At 39.5% G+C, this 21,412-nt stretch overlaps 1 protein-coding gene across 1 annotated transcript in view; it reads left to right on the top strand.

The window, feature by feature from the left end:
* Positions 1-1,225: 1,225 nt before the first annotated feature.
* LOC115222512 (protein jagged-2-like) overlaps positions 1,226-21,412 on the top strand; it is a 74,294-nt gene continuing 54,107 nt past the window's right edge. The window contains exon 1 of the mRNA XM_036511622.1: positions 1,226-1,250. Coding sequence (XP_036367515.1) covers positions 1,226-1,250 — 25 coding nt within the window. The remainder of the gene's footprint in view (positions 1,251-21,412) is intronic.

Below are 21,412 nucleotides of genomic sequence, written 5' to 3'. Positions count from 1 at the left end.
AACTTAGCTCTGACTCTACACCCCTCGTGCTTGGCGTTGAGGTGACGGTACAATATCGCTCTCGCTGCCAACACTCCGGATGCACAGCCAGATTCCATAGCCTCGTCTAAGTTCTTAACTAATTCGCCCTCTATTCTAGTCCTATCTAAACTTAGCTGCTTGCTAAATCTAATGGACTCCAAACGGATGGCTCTTTTGAGGGCGAGCCACCATCTATTATTAATGATGGTGCCACATAATGCCCTCTGTACTAATTCCTTAATCCGGGTACGGAAAGCTTCACAAGTCAAAATAGACTTGTTCATTTTCCAGTACCCGGGACCTTGTCTATGGCATTTATCTACCTGTACCTCACACGTCACAAGTTTGTGATCCGTGTAAGGCACAACAGAGAATTGTGGACAGTTAACACTATTCCTATCTCGTTCCTTAACAAATACTCTATCTATGTACGATCTGCGTGAGCCGTCGTTATTACTCCACGTCCACTGTGGAAGGTTCGGCTTATCCAGTCGAAAACGGTCTACTAGATTAAAGCTCGCTAGTAGAGCCTTGAGGCCAGGATTCCCCTTCCTATCGCTCGAGCCTACACCATCCACCCGCGCATCGAGAATGGTGTTGAAATCCCCTACCAAGACTACCGTTTTGGACGTCACTAGAAAGTGCTCCAGTTCCCGAAAAAAACCGGTCTGCCCACGTCCATTAGGAGCGTAGACAGCCACCAACCTGAAGGACTGCTTACTCACGTGCGTCACATCTAGGACAACCAGCCTACCTTCTGGGTCCAGAAAGACAGTACTTACCTGTAAGTCCAAGTTCTTCCTGAAAAGAACTGCCACGCCTGCACCTCCCTCCCGGCTAGGAGAAATAAATTTCTCGTAACCATTGAGAAGTGGTGAAAACGCTTGGGGTCCTTTCATCTTGGACTCGGTAACAATAGCTACATCGATTCTATGTGAAATGAGGTCGTCTCGAAAACAAGCCTGTTTCCATTTCGACCCCATTCCACGCACATTTATACAACCTAACTTAATCATCGAAAAAAAGAAATTTATTTACTCACGGTTGCGAGAGGGAGCCTGACAGATTCCTTCTGCCTGTCTCCCCCCCTCCACTCGCCGTTGCTGCTGGGCGTTTCACCGGCGTTGTCACCGGGCTCTGGGTTGGTGTGGCTGCCGGGCTGACGTATAATTTCCCAGTTGTCACCTCCTGGGTGACATCCTTAATGAAGCCGGCTTTTACGTGGTCTTGTAAGTTTTTTCCTTTCCATCCTTCTTCGCCGACCCTTGCATATCGCCACTCCGCTTCCTTCTCGGTCGCTTTGTAGCACCTGATCTGCGTACTTGCTTGCACAAATTTTACTACTCTCTCGTTCCTTGTGGTGTATGCTATACATTTTTCATTGGGTTTAAACCCTTTTACAGTTGGGGGGTGGGGTTTGTTAAAGTGCTGGCCTATAAATGTAGTACCGCCGGTGTGGGATTGGAGAATATTTTTAATTTGTTCGTCTGCGTGCGTTGTTTTCTTTTTTGTTACGGGTGGGAAGTCAGGGGTGATGGATTTTTTCCTTTTGTTCGACACGTTCGTGAATTCCATCTCTTCTTGTATATTTGTTTTTGTTGTATTAATTTCCTCTTCTTTTCCTTTCTCATTTTGCATTCCGTTCTTGTCTTCCTCCTTTTTGGAGTTCGACTTGTTTTTTTTTCCTCCTTGCTTTCGCCAGTCGTTACTTTGTTCTCCACTTTGCTGCTTTCTGCGTTCTTCACAGCGTTTTGTGTGGGGGGGGGGGAGGGCGTTGCCCGTATTATTTTTCGTTGTGCAAACGGAGCGAACGTGGCTCTTTTGCCCGCACTTAAAACATCTGGGCCTGCGTCCTTCCACCGAAACTCGTATGGAGTGCCCCTCCCCCACGAAGACTCTGTCTGGTAGGCTTTCCAGCGTCGCATTTTCCGCCTGGATAATCATCTCCAGCTGCTGGCCTCTCCAGTGTTTTCATATTTTCCTCTTCATACTCAAAATTGTCAATTTTGATTCAACATCAAAAATGACCGCTGTTGCCGCCCACATCACGTCGTAGCCCCTTGGTATATCTTCCAGTGTCACTTTTGCTGTTCTGCACCCCAAATATAAGGGTAGCAGTATTATATTCTCGTTTTTCAACGTTTGCGTCGAAATTTGCTTTGCTTCTTCCGCCGTCTCAAAATGCGCCTCCACTGTAACGCTTCTTGCACCTCGGTTGACATGACGAACTTTGCTCCATATTGGTGCCATACACTTTTCGACCATTTCGTTTTTTACGTCGGTCATTCGTTTTTCTTTTATATTGTACACCTTATAGGTGACCATTTTTCCCCGTATTGCCTGTATAGTCTCAGGGGGCGGTACCAATCGTGTTTCTTTACCACTTTTTTGCACAAGCGGTCTGAACTTAAATAGTCTTTCCATTGACACCTCCATTTCTTCCACTTCGCCACCTACGGCGTCTGAAAAACTGGGTTTTGTCTGTGTTTCCTTTTGTTTAACAGTTGTTGTACCTTCTGCCATCTCGGGAAAGTCTTTTTTTGAACTTAAGTCTAATTCCATATTAGACAACACAAACTTGTCACAAATGACAAGGGAATTTTTTCAAAAATAACCTATACAGGTTAAGAGTTCACACAAAAAAACACACAGAAATTTTCTACCCCGAAGGACGAAAATTACTGGGTCAAAAACAGTTCAACAATTATATTACGTGTAACACAACAAAGTAGACAAGCGGAAACGAACTCACACAACGATTTGCAGCAACAGAAAAATATTTGATATACTCCGAGGAAAAATTTAAAAAACAGCGGTTTTCGATTGGAGAGACCTGTTTGCGAATATCTATTTAATGTTTTTCCCAGCAATCACTGTCACAGATTTAGAAAAACTGTCTGAAAGCATTAATAAATCTCCAAACGAGATGTAAACAGTAACCGCTCGACAACGTAAAGTGTACTAGCCATCTGAATGTGGCTAGCCACTGGGGGTGTGTATTACTGAAGCTTATAGCCCCAGGAGATCATCGTCTCCAGCTGGCTTTAGACACACTTTCTGTGACCTTCTGATATTCGCAAAGGGAGGTCATCCCCTCTCGAAAACTTAAGTGATACATACGGTGATTACCGTACGTTGACGAGAGGCAAATACCTCGAAACTATAGTCCGTATGTATCACTTAGGTTTTCGAGAGGGGATGACCTCCCTTTGCGAAGATCAGAAGGTCACAGAAAGTGTGTCTAAAGCCAGCTGGAGACGATGATCTCCTGGGGCTATAAGCTTCAGTAACACCCACCCCCAGTGGCTAGCCACATTCAGATGGCTAGTACATTTTGTTATATATATATATATATATATATATCATCATCATCATCATCATCATCGTTTAAACGTCCGTTTTCCGCGCTAGCACGGGTTGGACGGTTCGACCGGGGTCTGGGAAGCCAGGGGCCGCTCCAGGCTCCAGTCTGATCTGGCAGAGTTTCTACGGCTGGATGCCCTTCCTAACGCCAACCACTCCGCGAGTGGAGTGGGTGCTTTTTACGTGCCACCTGCACAGGGGCCGGGGGGGGGGGTCCGGCATCGGTCACGATCGGTTCGAGCTCTTAACGTGCCAGCGGCACGGGAGCCAGCCAAGGCGGCGCTGGCAACGTTCGGATGGTCTTACCGGCACAGAGGCCAGTCGGGGCAGCGCTGGCATCGGCCACGTTCGGATAGTACTTTTTATGTGCCACCGGCACAGGCATCATAACTCCTATTTCCATTGATATTTATTTCGCCGTTCATGTTCATGTACTTGACTCAGCAGGTCTCCTCAGGCACAGCAGGACGATCTGGGATCTGGGGTACTTTGAATGGGCAGGGGCTATGTGGAACTGATGCAGGAAGCAGCCCGGGTCTTTGCAGTCACAGCATATCTCCAGAGATCTCGGTCCTTCGCCATTGCATCAGTGAGGCCCAATGCTCTGAGGTCATGCTTGACTACCTCATCCCATGTCTTTCTGGGTCTACCTCTCCCCCTGATACCTTCAACTGTTTGGGAGTGGCACTTCTTCACACATCTCTCTTCATCCATCCGCAGCACATGACCATACCATCGCAAGCGTCACTCTTGCACACCACATCTGATGCTTCTTATATCCAGCATTTCTCTCAGGATGCTTACACTCTGTCGTGCGTGCACACTGACACTACACATCCAGCGGATCATGCTAGCTTCATTTCTTTCGTCTACGCATGTCCTCTGCAGTCACAGCCCATGTTTCATTACCGTGAAGCATGGCAGTTCGCACACATGCATCATACAATCTACCTTTCATTCTGAGGGAGAGACCCTTTGTCGCCAGTAGGGGTAGGAGCTTTCTGAACTTTGCCCAGGCTATTCGTATTCTAGTGGTGATACTCTCTGTGCATCCACCTCCGCTACTAACTTGGTCGCCCAGGTAGCGGAAACTATCAACTACTTCTAGTTTCTCTCCCTGGAGTGTGATGGAATCTGTTTTCTGAGTGTCTGTTGTGTCTATTGCCCCTGTGCATCTGCCGCACATGAAAGCTATCTTATCTGTTAATTTCCCTTTAATGTTGCTGCACCTCTTATGCGTCCATAGCTTACATTGGGTGCATCTTATGGAGTTTCTACCTGTACCTTTCCTACAGATTGAGCAGGGCCACCTACGTGTGTGTGCTGAGTACGCCTTGCTGCTTACTATTACTTTGGTTTTTGCTACATTTACTCTAAGGCCCTTTGATTCTAACCCTTGCTTCCACATATATATATATATATATATATATATATATATATATATATATATATATATATATATATATATATATATATATATATATATTATATATATTTATATATTATATATATATATATATATATATATATATATATATATATATATATATATATATATAATATATATATATATATATATATATATATTATATATATATATATATATATTATATATATTATATATATATATATATATATACATATATATATATATAATATATATATATATATATATATATTATATATATATATATATATTTATAAATTAATTGTTATCGCCATATTAATATGGCATTCTAATAGATATAAGAATAATCGCTGCCGCTGGTCAGCTCCATGAGGCCACCGCCATCAAGATAGCTATTGATACACGATCTGTATCCATTATAACCTTCGAACAAGGGAGGTCAGCCGCTTCACACTGCCAGTCCGACAGCTACAGACGCGTTTCGGGGTATTGCCCCTTGTCAATGTAGCGCAGTCAGACCCGCAGGTGTCGCCACTGACGTCTCTGTTCGATGGTTTCTATTTACCTAGTTTCAGTGGAATACATCCACTTGTTTTCAATAATAGAAATATTAAAATTACTAAATCTCTATAAAAGAGATAACGGCAGCGTTTACTGGAAATTAATTGTTATCGCCATATTAATATGGCATTCTTATAGATATAAGAATAATCGTTGCCGCTGGTCAGCTCCATGAGGCCACCGCCATCAAGATAGCTATTGAAACTAGGTAAATAGAAACCTTCGAACAGAGACAAGATAGCTATTGATACACGATCTGTATCCATTATAACCTTCGAACAAGGGAGGTCAGCCGCTTCACACTGCCAGTCCGACAGCTACAGACGCGTTTCGGGGTATTGCCCCTTGTCAATGTAGCGCAGTCAGACCCGCAGGTGTCGCCACTGACGTCTCTGTTCGAAGGTTTCTATTTACCTAGTTTCAGTGGAATACATCCACTTGTTTTCAATAATAGAAATATTAAAATTACTAAATCTCTATAAAAGAGATTACGGCAGCGTTTACTGGAAATTAATTGTTATCGCCATATTAATATGGCATTCTTATAGATATAAGAATAATCGTTGCCGCTGGTCAGCTCCATGAGGCCACCGCCATCAAGATAGCTATTGAAACTAGGTAAATAGAAACCTTCGAACAGAGACGTCAGTGGCGACACCTGCGGGTCTGACTGCGCTACATTGACAAGGGGCAATACCCCAAAACGCGTCTGTAGCTGTCGGACTGGCAGTGTGAAGCGGCTGACCTCCCTTGTTCGAAGGTTATAATGGATACAGATCGTGTATCAATAGCTATCTTGATGGCGGTGGCCTCATGGAGCTGACCAGCGGCAGCGATTATTCTTATATCTATAAGAATGCCATATTAATATGGCAATAACAATTAATTTCCAGTAAACGCTGCCGTAATTTCTTTTATAGAGACTTAGTAATTTTAATATTTTTATTATATATTTATATATATTTATATATATAATATATATATATATATATATATATATTATATATATTATATATTTATATATATATTTATATATTATATATTTATATATATATTAATATATATATATATATATATATATATACATTTATATATATATAATATATATATATATATATTTATATATATTTATATATATATTTATATATATTTATATATTTATATATATATTAATATATATATATATATATATATATATATATATATACATTTATATATATATTAATATATATATATATATATATTTATATATTTATATTAATATGTATGTACTAGATGAAGGTGACCCGCTCTACGCGCGGGTAAGAGTGTGGGTGTTACTTTCTGTTGCTTCCTTTCAGCACGTAAAAAGCACCATCCGAACGTGGCCGATTGCAGCACCGCCTTGACTTGCTTCTGTGCTGGTGGCACGTAAAAAGCACCAACCGATCGTTGCCACTGCGAGCCTCCCTGGCACCAGTGCCGTCGGCACGAAAAAAGCACTCACTACACTCACAGTGTGGTTGGCGTAAGGAAGGTCATCCACCTGTAGAAACACTGCCAGATCAGACTGGAGCCTGGTGCAGCCTCCTGGCTTCCGAGACCGGTCACACTGCCCAACCCGTGCTAGCACGGAAAACGGACGTTAAACGATGATGATGATGATGATTCTCCGTATTTGTTCTCTCTCCTTTCTCTCTCACTTTCCCACTCTCTTACTTTTCTTTTCTCTCGGACTCTCCCTCGCTTTCTCTTACTCTCTATCTTTATCTATCTCTCTCCCATTTATAAACAACAGAAGATCTTGAGTAAGTTGAGAAATAAAATATTTTGAAAGATCAATCAGAAATATGAGGCAGTGGCAATGGAAAGGTCTGCTTCAAGGCAGACAGCAAAACGCTAACATTCAAAAGGGACAGACGAACTTGCGAGCTGAATAAAAATAATAAAATATTGGAAACCAAAGTTTGAAGGGATAGAATCTGAGTATAGTAGAGTCACCATGGCTGGCATTTGTTAACGACGGACAGCAACGTATTGACAGTTTAACGGCTGGCGTAAAATTTTGAACTTGATGTAAAAGAAAATTCGTAAACACCAAGTTTTGAAGTGATTCTTTCTCACGACAGTAGACTCACCATGGCAAGCATTCAAAACTTCTTTATCATGGACGGCAACACATTGACGATTAAAAGGCTGGCGCAAATTTTTTAGCTTGATGCAACAGAGAATTCCTAAACACCCGCTCTTTGAAATTTTAATCCCCTTCCAGCCCCATTTAGACCCCTTTTCACATTTTGGTTAATATAACCCGATTTCATTCGGGTCTACTGGGGCCACATTTTATAAGATGAGGAATTTTGTCCTAGAGGTGACGCCTTTCATTTGAGGAACAAAATAGTTGTGATGCAAACTTGTCAGCACCTTTAACATAGGTGTGCATATTTTCAGGTGAATCGACAGACTACGTAATGCACACATTATATATATATATGTGTGTATATATATATGTGTGTGTGTGTGTATGCACGCATTATATATACAAATGTATACAAATGAGATATATATCTGTATAAATTAAATTAGAGATAAAACCACTAATAGGCAAATCAAACAGTGACAAACCAAAAACAAAAACATAAAAAAAGAAAATATAACATAGAAAATATAACTATATATATAAAACTGTAGTTGTGTGAGTGTCTGTCCCCTTCGATTTAGATTCCTAACTACGCCCAAATTTTGCGGTGCAGTTTAACCAAATTCGGGTATCTTATAGTCGTGATTCATATCGAGCCCGTCTGGGTATTAGCGCGCGTGTACGATGAGTGTACGATTTTAAAAATAATTTAACATCATTTTTTATTCCATTTTAATGCATATTTTTTCGTGTGTCGATGGCGGCGGAGTTGGCGTCCACGCTCACGCCTGCACCTGTGTTGGTTCTCCCCCTTCTTCCCTCCCTCGTGAAGCTGTGGGGAAGGGAGTGTAAGGAAATCAACGTCGTAATGCGTTGTGAAGGAGACCAGCGTTATTTTAGAACAACGACTTCATGGCTTGAAGTCGCCAAAACAGAAATCGCTAAAAAAGCTGAAACAGATCCACAAAAACGGCAAAAACCGCCACACAGGGCAGGTTTCCTGTGCAAACAATTTGCACAACCGAATGTTTTAGTTATTGCACAAATCTTTATATATAAAAGTAAGGTTGTGTGTCTGTCTGCTACGATTTAGATTCCTAACTACTCCCACATTTTGCGGTGCAGTGTAACCAAAACCGGGTATCTTATAGTCGTGATTCATATCGATCCCTTCTGGGTATTAGCGCGCGTCTACGATGAGTCTACGATTTTTAAAAAAAATTACCATCATTTTTTATTCCATTTTAATGCATTTTTCGCTATTATATAAGGGAAGTAACTCTCTAAAAATGTCTACGATGAGTCAACGATTAAAAAAAAAATTACCATCATTTTTTTATTCCATTTTTAATGCATTTTTCGCTATTATATAAGGGAAGTAACTCTCTAAAAATGTCTACGATGAGTCAACGATTTAAAAAAGAAATTACTATCATTTTTTATTCCATCTTTAATGCATTTTTTGCTACTTTTTTTGCTATAACTCACTAAAAATGCTTATATAGTTATTTCCCTTACAAACCCGAGCAACGCCGGCGATACTGCTAGTAAAATATAAAATTGAAAACTTTAAATTATTTAATTGAAAATAAAAATTATGAAATTATATTTATAATTTGTTTAAAAATATATATAACTATGAAAAAGTATGAAAAAGTTTAATATACATAAATACAGATATATACACTTTGTATATATACATTATATATACATATTTATATATAGAACACACACGCACACATACATTATATATACATATTTATATATAGAACACACACACAGACATACATTATATATACATATTTATATATAGAACACACACACACACATACATTATATATACATATTTATATATAGAACACACACACACACATACATTATATATACATATTTATATATAGAACACACACACACACACATACATTATATATACATATATATATATATATATATATATAGAACACACACACACACACACACACACACATATAAATGAACGCAAGAATATCTGATTCATAATATTTGTTCTCATGCTCGTGTGTTGATTGTTGGTGACAGACATATACTTAAAAGAACGTCGCCGAAGTGATAGGAAGGTAGGAAACAGAGTCAGTGAAAAAGAAAGGAAATAGCGATAGTGACAGATACTTTAAATAACCGTAGTGGACTTCTGAAAGTTATGAAGAGGAGTAAGAGAGGGAAAGGAGGAAATAGGGTGAGGTAGGAAGATGGCCCCTAGCAACCACACCTTTTAAGATAGGGATTTCTAAGGTAGCCCACGCGCATCGTCACCTCATTCTACATGTCCGTGTAAATTTTGGAGCGAATCGGACGGGATGTAGTGGCATTGAAAGCGATCTAAGCGGTAAAAACGCAATTCAGTTTTATATATAGAGAAGAGATATATATTAATTTACTTTATTAAACCACTACATAAGAGACTGCAGGGTTAAATATAAAAGCAGAACAAAACAGTGTACATTCCTTTATGTACACTGTTTTGTTCTGCTTGTATATTTAACCCTACAGTCTCTTATGTAGTGGTTTAATAAAGTATGTAATTGAATATTATCTGGTAATTGATATTTGATTTAGATGTATTTCTCCATTTTCTTATCTTGTATTAATATGTATATATATATATATATATATATATATATATATATATATATATATATATATATATATATATATATATTATTTTATTTCATTTTATTTTATCCAGTTTCGGCTCACTAGCTGTGGCCATGCTGGGGCACCGCCATTTGGTGTTGCTACATGATTTTACTTCACGAATGCTTTTTAGAAATTGCCATTTAGTGCATGAGAGAGTTCAATGCAGCTGCCCTCATCTGCACCTCCTGCCGTGAAGTTGGTTCATCTGGGACACCTGACAGGAAGAGATCCAGTTTTATTTTAAAGACATCTGCATGCTGGTCCCTCAGGTTCTTCGGAGGATATTGAAGAGCTGTGTGCCTCTGAAGCCCAGGCTATCACAGTATCTTGTCCTACATCTTGATGGCAAATTTGGTGTCCTTGGCACCATGCAGTGGCGCCCAGTTCTTGCATTTGTGTAACTCTCGATGCCAAAATTTGGGACAAGTCCTTCTAGGATCTTCCAGATGTATATTATGGCATATCTTTCTCGCCTACGCTCTATGGAATAGAGTCTTAATCTCTTGAGTCTTTCCCAGTAGTTTATATGCTGCTCAGAGGCTATATTCTTCGTGTAGCTTCGTTGGATCGCCTCAAGTTCTGTGATTAACTTGACACTGGATGGTGACCATAGCTGAGAGCAATAGTCAAAGTGGCTTAGGACAAGTATCCTCCAGAGGACCATCATGGTTTCCTGGTCTCTTGCTCTAAAGGTTCTAAGAATCCATCCGATCAGCCGCCTACATTTCATTGCCAATTTAGCAACATGCACATGGAAGGTTGCATCATCACTCATGTAAATAACTAGGTCTCGCACTGATTGTGCCTCTGGGATTGCAATCCTCCAGGTCCTGTGTATTTATTGGGTATTGCATTTAGTTTTGCATGCTGATAGCATAAAGCTTGAAACTTTTCAGCATTGAACTGAATGCTATTCTTTTCAGCCCACTTGTATATTTTGTCCAGCTCACATTGCAGGTGCTTAGTGTCTTCAGGGTTCTGTATTGCCTGTGAAACTTTTGTATCATCTGCATAACTTGTGATCGTGACTCTCTGCGTGGCTGAGGGCATGTCTGAGAGGGCCATTATGAACAGTAGTGGTCCCAAAACAGTACCTTGCGGAACACCGCTCACTATTTGCATGTTAATGGGAGTAGCCCCACCTGACTTCTATCCTTCACAAAGTCATGAAGCCATTCTCCCAATTTTCCAACTATGCCAAGATCTCGCAGTTTGTGACATATCATTCTATGATCGACTTTATCAAAGGCCTTTGCAAGGTCGAGATATATGACTTCCACATTTGAGTAGTTGAGCAGTCGTTTCAGCACCCAGTCATAGTGTTGTAGGAGCTGAGTTAAGCAGCTTCTTCCTGGTCGGAAACCATTTTGGGTGTCAGGCAGCAAGTCATTTTCTTCAAGGAAGGTGATTAGTTTCCTTCTGACTATTCGTTCCATGACCTTGCTGATGTGTGAGGTCATAGAGATAGGTCTGTAGTTCTTGGCCTCCGCTCTGCTACCTCCTTTATGAATAGGGCATATTTTACTTTCCTTCAGTTTTCTTGGAAGTTTGCCAGTTGTAAGGAAGCTCTGAAAGAGGAACTGCAGTGGTCTTGCTAGGACTCTCTTACATACTTTTAGAAGGATTGCCGGGAATCCATCGGGGTCAGTAGCTGAGTTTGTTTTCATTTCATCTATAGCATTTATTACATCGTCTTCCTTTATATTGATGTAATCAATCATCGCTGCCTCTGATTTTATAACTGCAGTGGTAAAGACGTTAGTTGGATTGCTGACTTGAAAATGCCCTTGGGGTGGAGTGAAAATACTCTTGAATTGTTCATTTAGTATTTCACTTATCCTCATTGGATTTCCTGTGAGTGTGCCACCCTTTTAGAGGAGTGGCCCTTTCCTACAGTGCACCGTAGATGTTTCTTTGGCATACCTGTAGAAAGCTCTGGGGTTAGATTTTATGTTGTCTATAGCCCAGGCTTCTTTGTCTGCTCTTTCCTTTTCATGGGAGAGTTGCAGACAGTGTTCAGTTTCCAACAGTTTTATTTTCAGACGGGACTGTCATTGCTTTCAATTGTTTGTTTAGGCGATTTGAGATTTTTGTGCGCCGTCTCATTAGAATTTTCCTCTCTCTGGGGATTTTGTTCTTGTGTACAGTGGCCTTTCTCTCTGGGACACTTTTCTTGTTGGTAGTGGGTGTGTGGTCCTTGTGATTTGCATAGGTGGTTGCTGATAGCTCGTTGGATCTCCTGGCTTAGGTCGGCCTTCATATTTTCTAGGTAAGTCAGTAAAAAAGAGTTACCTTTTTGGTTTGCCACTTGGTCGGAGGATACATATTTCATGTTCGTGTGCCATAGTTTATAATTTTCTTTGTGACATAAATACACCATTATTTATATGTATATGAGTATGAGTATATGCACTCATATGTATATGTATATGTTTTATTATGGGTATATACCCACACCTTTATAAGTATATATGTAATCTAATTTGTAATCTCCGAAGAGGTCTTAGGATGTTTTTGTAAATGTCTCATTTATAACTACATATTGACCTACCACAAATGGCTAATATGAGTTGAATGAGACATACTTATCTACATGGCCGAAACAGCTGTAAGATATAATCTATATTATATTTATGTGTACTTACATTTATGTTCTATTATACGTATTCTACTTATTGTATAACATTACTATTTTATGTACACTCCTTCATGTACACTGCTTTAACCTGCATTATTATGTTTAACCTTATAGTTTCTTATGTTGTGGTTTAATAAAGTATGTGATTGAGTATTATCTGGTAATTGATATATGATTTCGATGTATTTCTCCATTTTCTTATTTTGTATTAGAATTTGTGGTAAAACATTTTACCTTTGCCCATATAATACAATAAATGAATTTATTGTATCGCAATTCTAACATTTATGTATTAACTTTGTTGGGTACCTCACTAGCAGTATATTGGATATATGTTATCCCATGGTGGGTTGCATTTACAACCCCTATCTCAATTTGTATATATATATATATATATATATAACGGGAAGGTTTACGAAAATAAACAAAAGACGAAGGCAGGTGGAGTATAAGCAAACATGTATTAGTATGGCGCTCAGGAATAGAAATAAAACAAGTCTTTTACGTTTCGAACCTACGCTCTTCGACAGAAAGATACAAGGAAAAGAAACAAGGAGTGAAAAAAATTGCGTGTAAGGGCTAACAATCCAACATGGCGTTCTGATTTCAGGAGAAGTCAGAGATCGGGGTTCAAACGTTAGAGGTCAGACGTTAGACGCTAGAGGGATAGTAAGGGAGATAACAGGGTCAAGTGACCTCGCCCCAACATGAAGGTACGTGTGTGCATAAGAGAGTATGTATGTGCATGTGAAAAAGGGCTGGTGGTCTGGACGTGTGTATGTATGTATGATGTGATGTGTAATGTTGTATGGTGTAGTGTGGTGTGGGAGAGAGAAGAGAGAGGAGGGGTAGGGGAGGAGGGAGAGGAGAAGGAAGGAGAGGAGGAGAAGGAAGGGGGAAGGGGAGAAAGGAGGGGAAAGGAGGAGGGGGAGGGGGGAGAAGGGGAGTGAGGGAGCAGAGAGAAGAGAGAGGGGGAAGAGGGAAGAGGGAAGAGGAAAGAAGAGGGAAGAAGGAAAAGGAGGGAAGAGGAGGGAAAGACAGTAGGGGTGAAAAGATGAAGGACTGAAGAGAAGTAGGAGTCAAGGGGGAGGTTAGACATATATATATATATATATATATATATAATATATATATATATATATATGGGCTGAAAAGAATAGCATGCAGTTCAATGCTGAAAAGTTTCAAGCTTTATGCTATCAGCATGCAAAACTATATGCAATACCCAATAAATACACTGGAGCTGGAGGGATTGCAATCCCAGTGGCACAATCAGTCCGAGACCTGGGTATTTACATGACTGATGATGCAACCTTTCATGTGCATGTTTCTAAATCGGCAATGAAATCTAGGCGACTGACCGGATGGATTCTTAGAACCTTTAGAACAAGAGACCAGGAAACCATGATGGTCATCTGGAGGACACTTGTTCTAAGCCACTTTGACTATTGCTCTCAGCTATGGTCACCATCCAGTGTCAAGTTAATCACAGAACTTGAGGCGATCCAACGAAGCTACCCGAAGAAAATAGCCTCTGTGCAGCATATAAGCTACTGGGAATGACTCAAGAGAGTGTGGTTCTTTCCACCGTTGATTTGTTGTCTGCTAAAGGGTTTTTGGTTGTTCCAGATTCTGAGTTGTTGGTGTGTCCTACTGGAAGAGTTTTGGTTATTCCAGGGTCTGGGTTGTTCGTACTGGGTGCAATGTTGGTTCTGTAGTGACGCTATACAGCGGCACATGCGCGAAGCCCCGGAAGAAGAACCCTTTTGCCTACGTAGCAGTTAGCCGAGGCAAGGGGATCGTAGAACGTTTGACCACTAGCAGCAGTCAGCAGCGACTTGAGACATGGCTATCGAAGGTACAACACGTATATTCTCTCTGTCCGTATTTGATAGCAGTCGGCCGAAGATTTTAACCAAATTGTTGCCGACCACATCATCTTCCCTGTTCCGGACGCCATCTCTGACCAGTGTCGTTTTGCATTTGAACACTTTCTTATTTTACAGCGATAAGGTTCAGCTGAGACACAACTATACCAAAGGGATGCCAGATACACCAATTATCTGTTACCACATAAGAGAATAAAGTAGATATATATTATTTACGTTTGCGTCTTGTTGTTTCTGACGGGTAGAGAATCTGGATTATTAAAGCAACGGAAAGTGATTGCTTCTCGCACCCCCAAAAGGTCCAGAGAAGACACTCACAAGTTCGTAACAGTTCCTTAGAGTGGGTTGGAAACCACAGTCATGGTTTAGAGTTAAATACTTATATGTTGGGAGGGAACTCTGAGTTTTGAACGGTTTGGGTTGGGATCTACAATCATAGTTCAGAGGTAGGTTTCTAAGTGATGGGTAGGATCTCCGATTCTGGAACGGTTCTTGTGTGGGTTGGGGTCTACATTGTCTATCAAACACATGATTGACAAACGGGCACACATATACACACACCATCCTACCAAATTTCTAAAAAAACACACACATATATTTATACCACAATGGACCCTGGGACCATTCAAAAGCAGCCCACACACAAACACATGTATACATATACACACACAAAGACACATACACTCACACCATATATACGCACACACACAAACACATACTCAATACCAACACACACAAAACGTATACACACACACACGCCACACAGATACACCCAACAGACATGGACACATATACACACTAATGCACACGCAACACACTAACAAACATTAACCACACACATACACACACAAACGAGCACAGATATACACACACCATCCCACCAAATTTTAAAAAACACACATCTCTTTACACCACAATGGACCCTGGGACCAATCAAAAACAGCCTCCCCCCTCACACACACACAAACACATGTATACACATATATACACACACACTCACACCATATATACGCACACACACAAACACATACGCAATACCAACAAATACAAAACGTATATACACACACACACGCCACACAGATACACCCAACTGACATGGACACACATACGAACAAACACATACACACTAATGCACACACAACACACTAGCAAACATTAACCATACATATACACACACACACACACAAACGGGCACACATATACACACACCATCGTACCAAATTTTTAAAAACACATCTATTTACACCACAGTGGACCCTGGGACCAATCAAAAACAGCCCCCCCCCACACACACACACAAACACATGTATACATATATATACACACACACTCACACCATATATACGCACACACACAAACACATACGCAATACCAACAAATACAAAACGTATATACACACACACACGCCACACAGATACACCCAACTGACATGGACACACATACGAACAAACACATACACACTAATGCACACACAACACACTAGCAAACATTAACCATACATATACACACACACACACACAAACGGGCACACATATACACACACCATCGTACCAAATTTTTAAAAACACATCTATTTACACCACAGTGGACCCTGGGACCAATCAAAAACAGCCCCCCCCCACACACACACACACAAACACATGTATACATATATATACACACAAAGGCACACACACACTCACACCATTCTGACCTCCATACAGACACACATATACACAGGCAGCACCATGCCAAATGCCAATCACACACATACATACATATACACACATACACACAACACCAAGACAATCACACACACGATTGACAAATGGGCACACATATACACACACCATCCTACCAGATTTTATAAACACACAGACACATCTATCCACATATGTATATACACACACACAAAGACACACATACTCAAACCATCCTGACCTCTAAAGCCAATCCCCCAAATCATTGATGCTTGAAGGTTCCACATTACTCCTCCTTCCCCCCACCCAAACACACCTACAGTGTCCCCTGAAATAGATAATATTCTTTTAAGTTAACATGGTGGACAGGTCAGTTTTAGCTTCCATACTATTATAATGTAAACTTTTTCGAACTCATAATATTCTGTGCTTGTATACCAATATTCCACTGAACTTTTTAATAATTCCTTCTGGAAATTATCTTGAAAATGTATAATATATTTGTTGTAATCTTTTGTGCCTAATATTTCAATGAACTTGTTAAACATTTTTATGTTCTTAACAAGCTCTTGTCACCAAAGAATGTATATATATATGTATTGTAGTACTCTGTGTCAACCAATATTCTGTGCGTGTTTGAATATACAATACAATACCAATATCCTACTGAACTTTTTAATAATTCCTTCCGGAAACTATCCTTCACATGTTCCTGAGAATGATTATTTATGTTGTAATCTTTTGTGCCCAATATTTTTGGGAACTTGTTCAAATTTTTATGTCCTTAACATGTCCTTGTTACCAAAGACTGTATATATGTAATGTAGCATTTTGTAACAACCAATAATTAACGCAACCAAACTTCTACATGTTACTTTTGACAATCTTTTTCCAAAGAGTGAAACCGGTAAAGTAAATAAACATCTTTTAAAATTGCATTTCCAAACCTTCTTTCGTATATATATATATATATATATATATATATATTATATATATATATATATATATGTGTGTGTGTGTGTGTGTGTGTGTGTGTGTGTGTATATATACGTTTAAATATTTGTTGTGCAAGATTTTTTATGTGAAGTCGTGCGTTGAAACAGATATTGTTATATTTAGGAATGGTCATTTTGCCAGTTTAGCCAATAAAAACACATGCACTATATATATATATTTTTTTTGTACTTGTTTCAGTCATTTGACTGCGGCCATGCTGGAGCACTGCCTTTAGAGTGGTGAAAGAGTACAGCAGGGATCACCACCTCCTGCCGGAGCCTCGTGGAGCTTTTAGGTGATTTTTCGCTCAATAAACACACACAACGCCCGGTCTGGGAATCGAAACCGCGATCCTCCGACCGCAAGTCCGCTGCCCTAACCACTAGGCCATTGCGCCATCAGTGGTCCTTTGTTCTCTTCTTACTTATTTGTGTCTCTCCTTACACAAAAAAGTAAGAAGAAAACAAAGGACCACTGATGCGGTCACATGAGTATGACGAAAGAACTCTGGCCGAAATAAGATTAAGATTAATGTAAAAAAGAAATAACACTGAAGCAAAGTAACACCAAATATATAGTGCGTGTGTTTTTATTGGCTAAACTGGCAAAATGACCATTCCTAAATACGATAATATGTATATATATATATATATATATATATATATATATATTATATATTATATATATATATATATAAATATTTATATATTTATTTATATATATATAAATATTTATATATATACTAGCATTATATATGTGTACATCTATATATATATACATCTACACATAAAATATAAAATACAAAGTTATATCTTGATATCGCTAGTGATAACAATACTCAAAATGTATAACAGACTGGAATTGTAATCCTGCCTCTTGTAATTTGATGAATTGTATCTTGTCCTCCCTCTTGTATAGAAGTGTGGTTACAATCCAGCCTACCTCTACTTCTGGGGTGGCATTTTAAATTTTTATCCGGGACGTCCTACATCCCAGATATAAAGGTAAAAATAAAATATTTCCACTTTCCAAGGTTCGACTCGAGTACTCCCTTGCACGCTCTGTTGACTTGAACCTTGCTTCTATTGTGGCAAATTTACTGCCTCTGGTTAGATACTTGATATCTTTCATACTCGCACCAAGACACTTTTCGATGGTGCTTTCCTTCAGGTGTTCAAATCTTTTTTTTTCTCTACATTGTGTACTTTATAGACAATAGTCTTTTCTTTAATTTAATGGACTACTCCATTTCTGCGCACTAATTATATTTTTAATTTATTCCCATTCATGTCAAACCACTTATTCAAGTTCAAGTCATTGATGCAATTTTATACCAATTGCTATTTTTACTTTTGTTATGTTACGGTTATATTATACTTTCGTTTGATTTTAATTATTACTTACTACATATAACTCAATTGTTACTATAATCTCTAATTTTTATTGTTAAAGTGAAAGTATCAGACATAAAATAGAGAAATGTTTTTGTTTCACTTTTAACATGTAATACTGAAACAGTGGAGAAGATATGATATTGCTATGGGCTCGCCCTAGGCAAGTTGAACATTTTTTTGCTCATGAAACTACATGGATCCTAAGTAAGGCATGTGTAAAATTTGAATGAAATTGGTTGTGTAGTTCTCAAGTTTTAGGCAAACACACAGACAGACAGATAGACACACATTCTCAGTTTTATATAGAGAGAGATATAACTATAAATATTCATATATATAAATATAAATATTTATATATATATAAAAATATAAATATTTATATATATATAAATATAAATATTTATGTATATATATAATATATATATATATATGTATATATGTGTGTGTATATATATATATATATCATTTTAGTTGCCAAGAAATCGTTTATTAAGTTTGATAATAAGTTGTGGATCCGTAAAGATACTCCCAATGAATTTGATGTGCCTATGGGTAGTTCGGATAGTGCGCAGATAGCCGATTTGGTCGGAATATATATTCTCTACGAATTGTCCGACCAATTCCCGGAGATCGCGGGCGGCCTGTATCGTGACGATTGTCTGTTTTACCTGCAAAACACCACGAACAGAATAGTGCAGAAAACTAAGAGCAGGTTAGCTAGGTTTTTTAATAGAATGGGCATGAGTATAGTTTTTGATAATGAACTCACCAAGGCTAATTTCCTAGACGTTACGCTTAACCTTAATAGCGACTCATACTGCCCTTACCATAAGCCTTTAATTTAGTGAACAAGGATAATTATCGGTCCGGGAGATCTTACACTAACCCAAGACCCGTTATTCATCCGAGAATCACCCACCCGAATGCGAGTGCTGGCGTCCCGACCCATCACACAGATAGGAATAAGCATATATGGTTTGTAATTCCCTTTGGTAAGCAGATTAGAACTAACCTCCCCCTCATGTTTAGACAAGCCATCGCCAATAACTTCCCCAGAAATTCCAAATATTACTCCACAGTTAACTCGCATAAAGTTAGGATAGCTTTCTCCAACACTAAAAACCTCGCCCAGATAATCGCATCCCATAATAATAGGCTACTTACTAAGACCCTATCACCTTTTTCCGGAGGCTCAGCCTCTTCCGCTCCCGGTTTAATGCTCAGTAGGAATAATTATAGTAGTAATAATGATATGAGAGCCAGTACAGTGACACATAATCTCAGCTCCAGCCAGGGAGTACCCACTAGGGGTATAGTTATAAATAGGGGTGTTGTGGTTGACGGTAACAATGGGAGTAGGGTAGAGAGCCCCAATAGCATCCCCAGCATCATTTCCCGCAATAGCAGCACCACGGGCACTAGCAATGACAGCACTCTGATAGATAGTGGAGAATCAGGGGTTATTCCTATAGTTAATAGTGACGTAGTGGAAAATAGAGTAGTAAGCGGCTGCAGTTCTCGGAACGAATATAGTGACAGGAACGCAGTTCTAATTTCAGAAACTAATCCTAGCAGAATAAGATTCACGTCGGCGAACTCCAAGATCAAAAACGCCGTCTACCAATGCAAGGTTTACACGGACTCAGATGTCTTCACTTATGTAGGGGCCTCATCGTCAGGATTGGCTTTGCGAGTCTCCAACCATTACGCAACTTTTCGGGACATGAACAAGCGCCAGACCACGGGACTCAGCAAGCTAATATGGCGACTGAAGGATACGAACTCAAGCTACAGGCTGGAATGGTCAATTTTGTCGGTGGCCCTCCCATTTGATAGGGGCAGAAGGCAGTGCAACCTTTGTGTCTCCGAACTCTTCCATATTTTGTTTGCCAGAGGCCGGATGGTAAACGGACTTTTACAGTCGGCTTTTCGATGCCCCCATTGGCGGCGTTACACTTATCTGGCTTTTAAATAGCGTTTATAAATAATACCGGCACCCATAGCCCTTGGTAACAAATTCTGAAATAGCCTTTAAGATATTTACGATTAACCACTGCAAGGGGAATTACTCCTGTAAGATAAACGGGGCTTGGTTTTTTGACAACGGGGGGTTACCTTGACAAGGCAGGCTCAGACGAACACACACACACATAAAACATAATATATATTTTTTTCTGCCACCCAACGGTTCTTACTGCAGTAGCCATTAGCCACTGACAGCCGAGCGATCAAACGCACACACGTACACAAAAAATGTTTTCTACCCCTACGCCAGCACACACATATATAGAACAATTCTGAAATAGCCTTTAAGATATTTACGATTGACCACTGCAAGGGGAATTACTCCTGTAAGATAAACGGGGCTTGGTTTTTTGACAACGGGGGGTTACCTTGACAAGGCAGGCTCAGACGAACACACACACACATAAAACATAATATATATTTTTTTCTGCCACCCAACGGTTCTTACTGCAGTAGCCATTGTGGAGAGCGGCTTAGCCACTGACAGCCGAGCGATCAAACGCACACACGTACACAAAAAATGTTTTCTACCCCTACGCCAGCACACACATATATAGAACAGTATACACACACATGTCTCTAAGTAGATTTTTTCTCGCCCCTTATAAAACATCCAATATTCCTTAAATAGTCAGAACTTTAT

Source organism: Octopus sinensis, linkage group LG20, assembly GCF_006345805.1.
Source record: "Octopus sinensis linkage group LG20, ASM634580v1, whole genome shotgun sequence".
Taxonomy (NCBI): Eukaryota; Metazoa; Mollusca; class Cephalopoda; order Octopoda; family Octopodidae; genus Octopus; species Octopus sinensis.
This window is presented reverse-complemented; position numbering and strand designations above follow the sequence as displayed.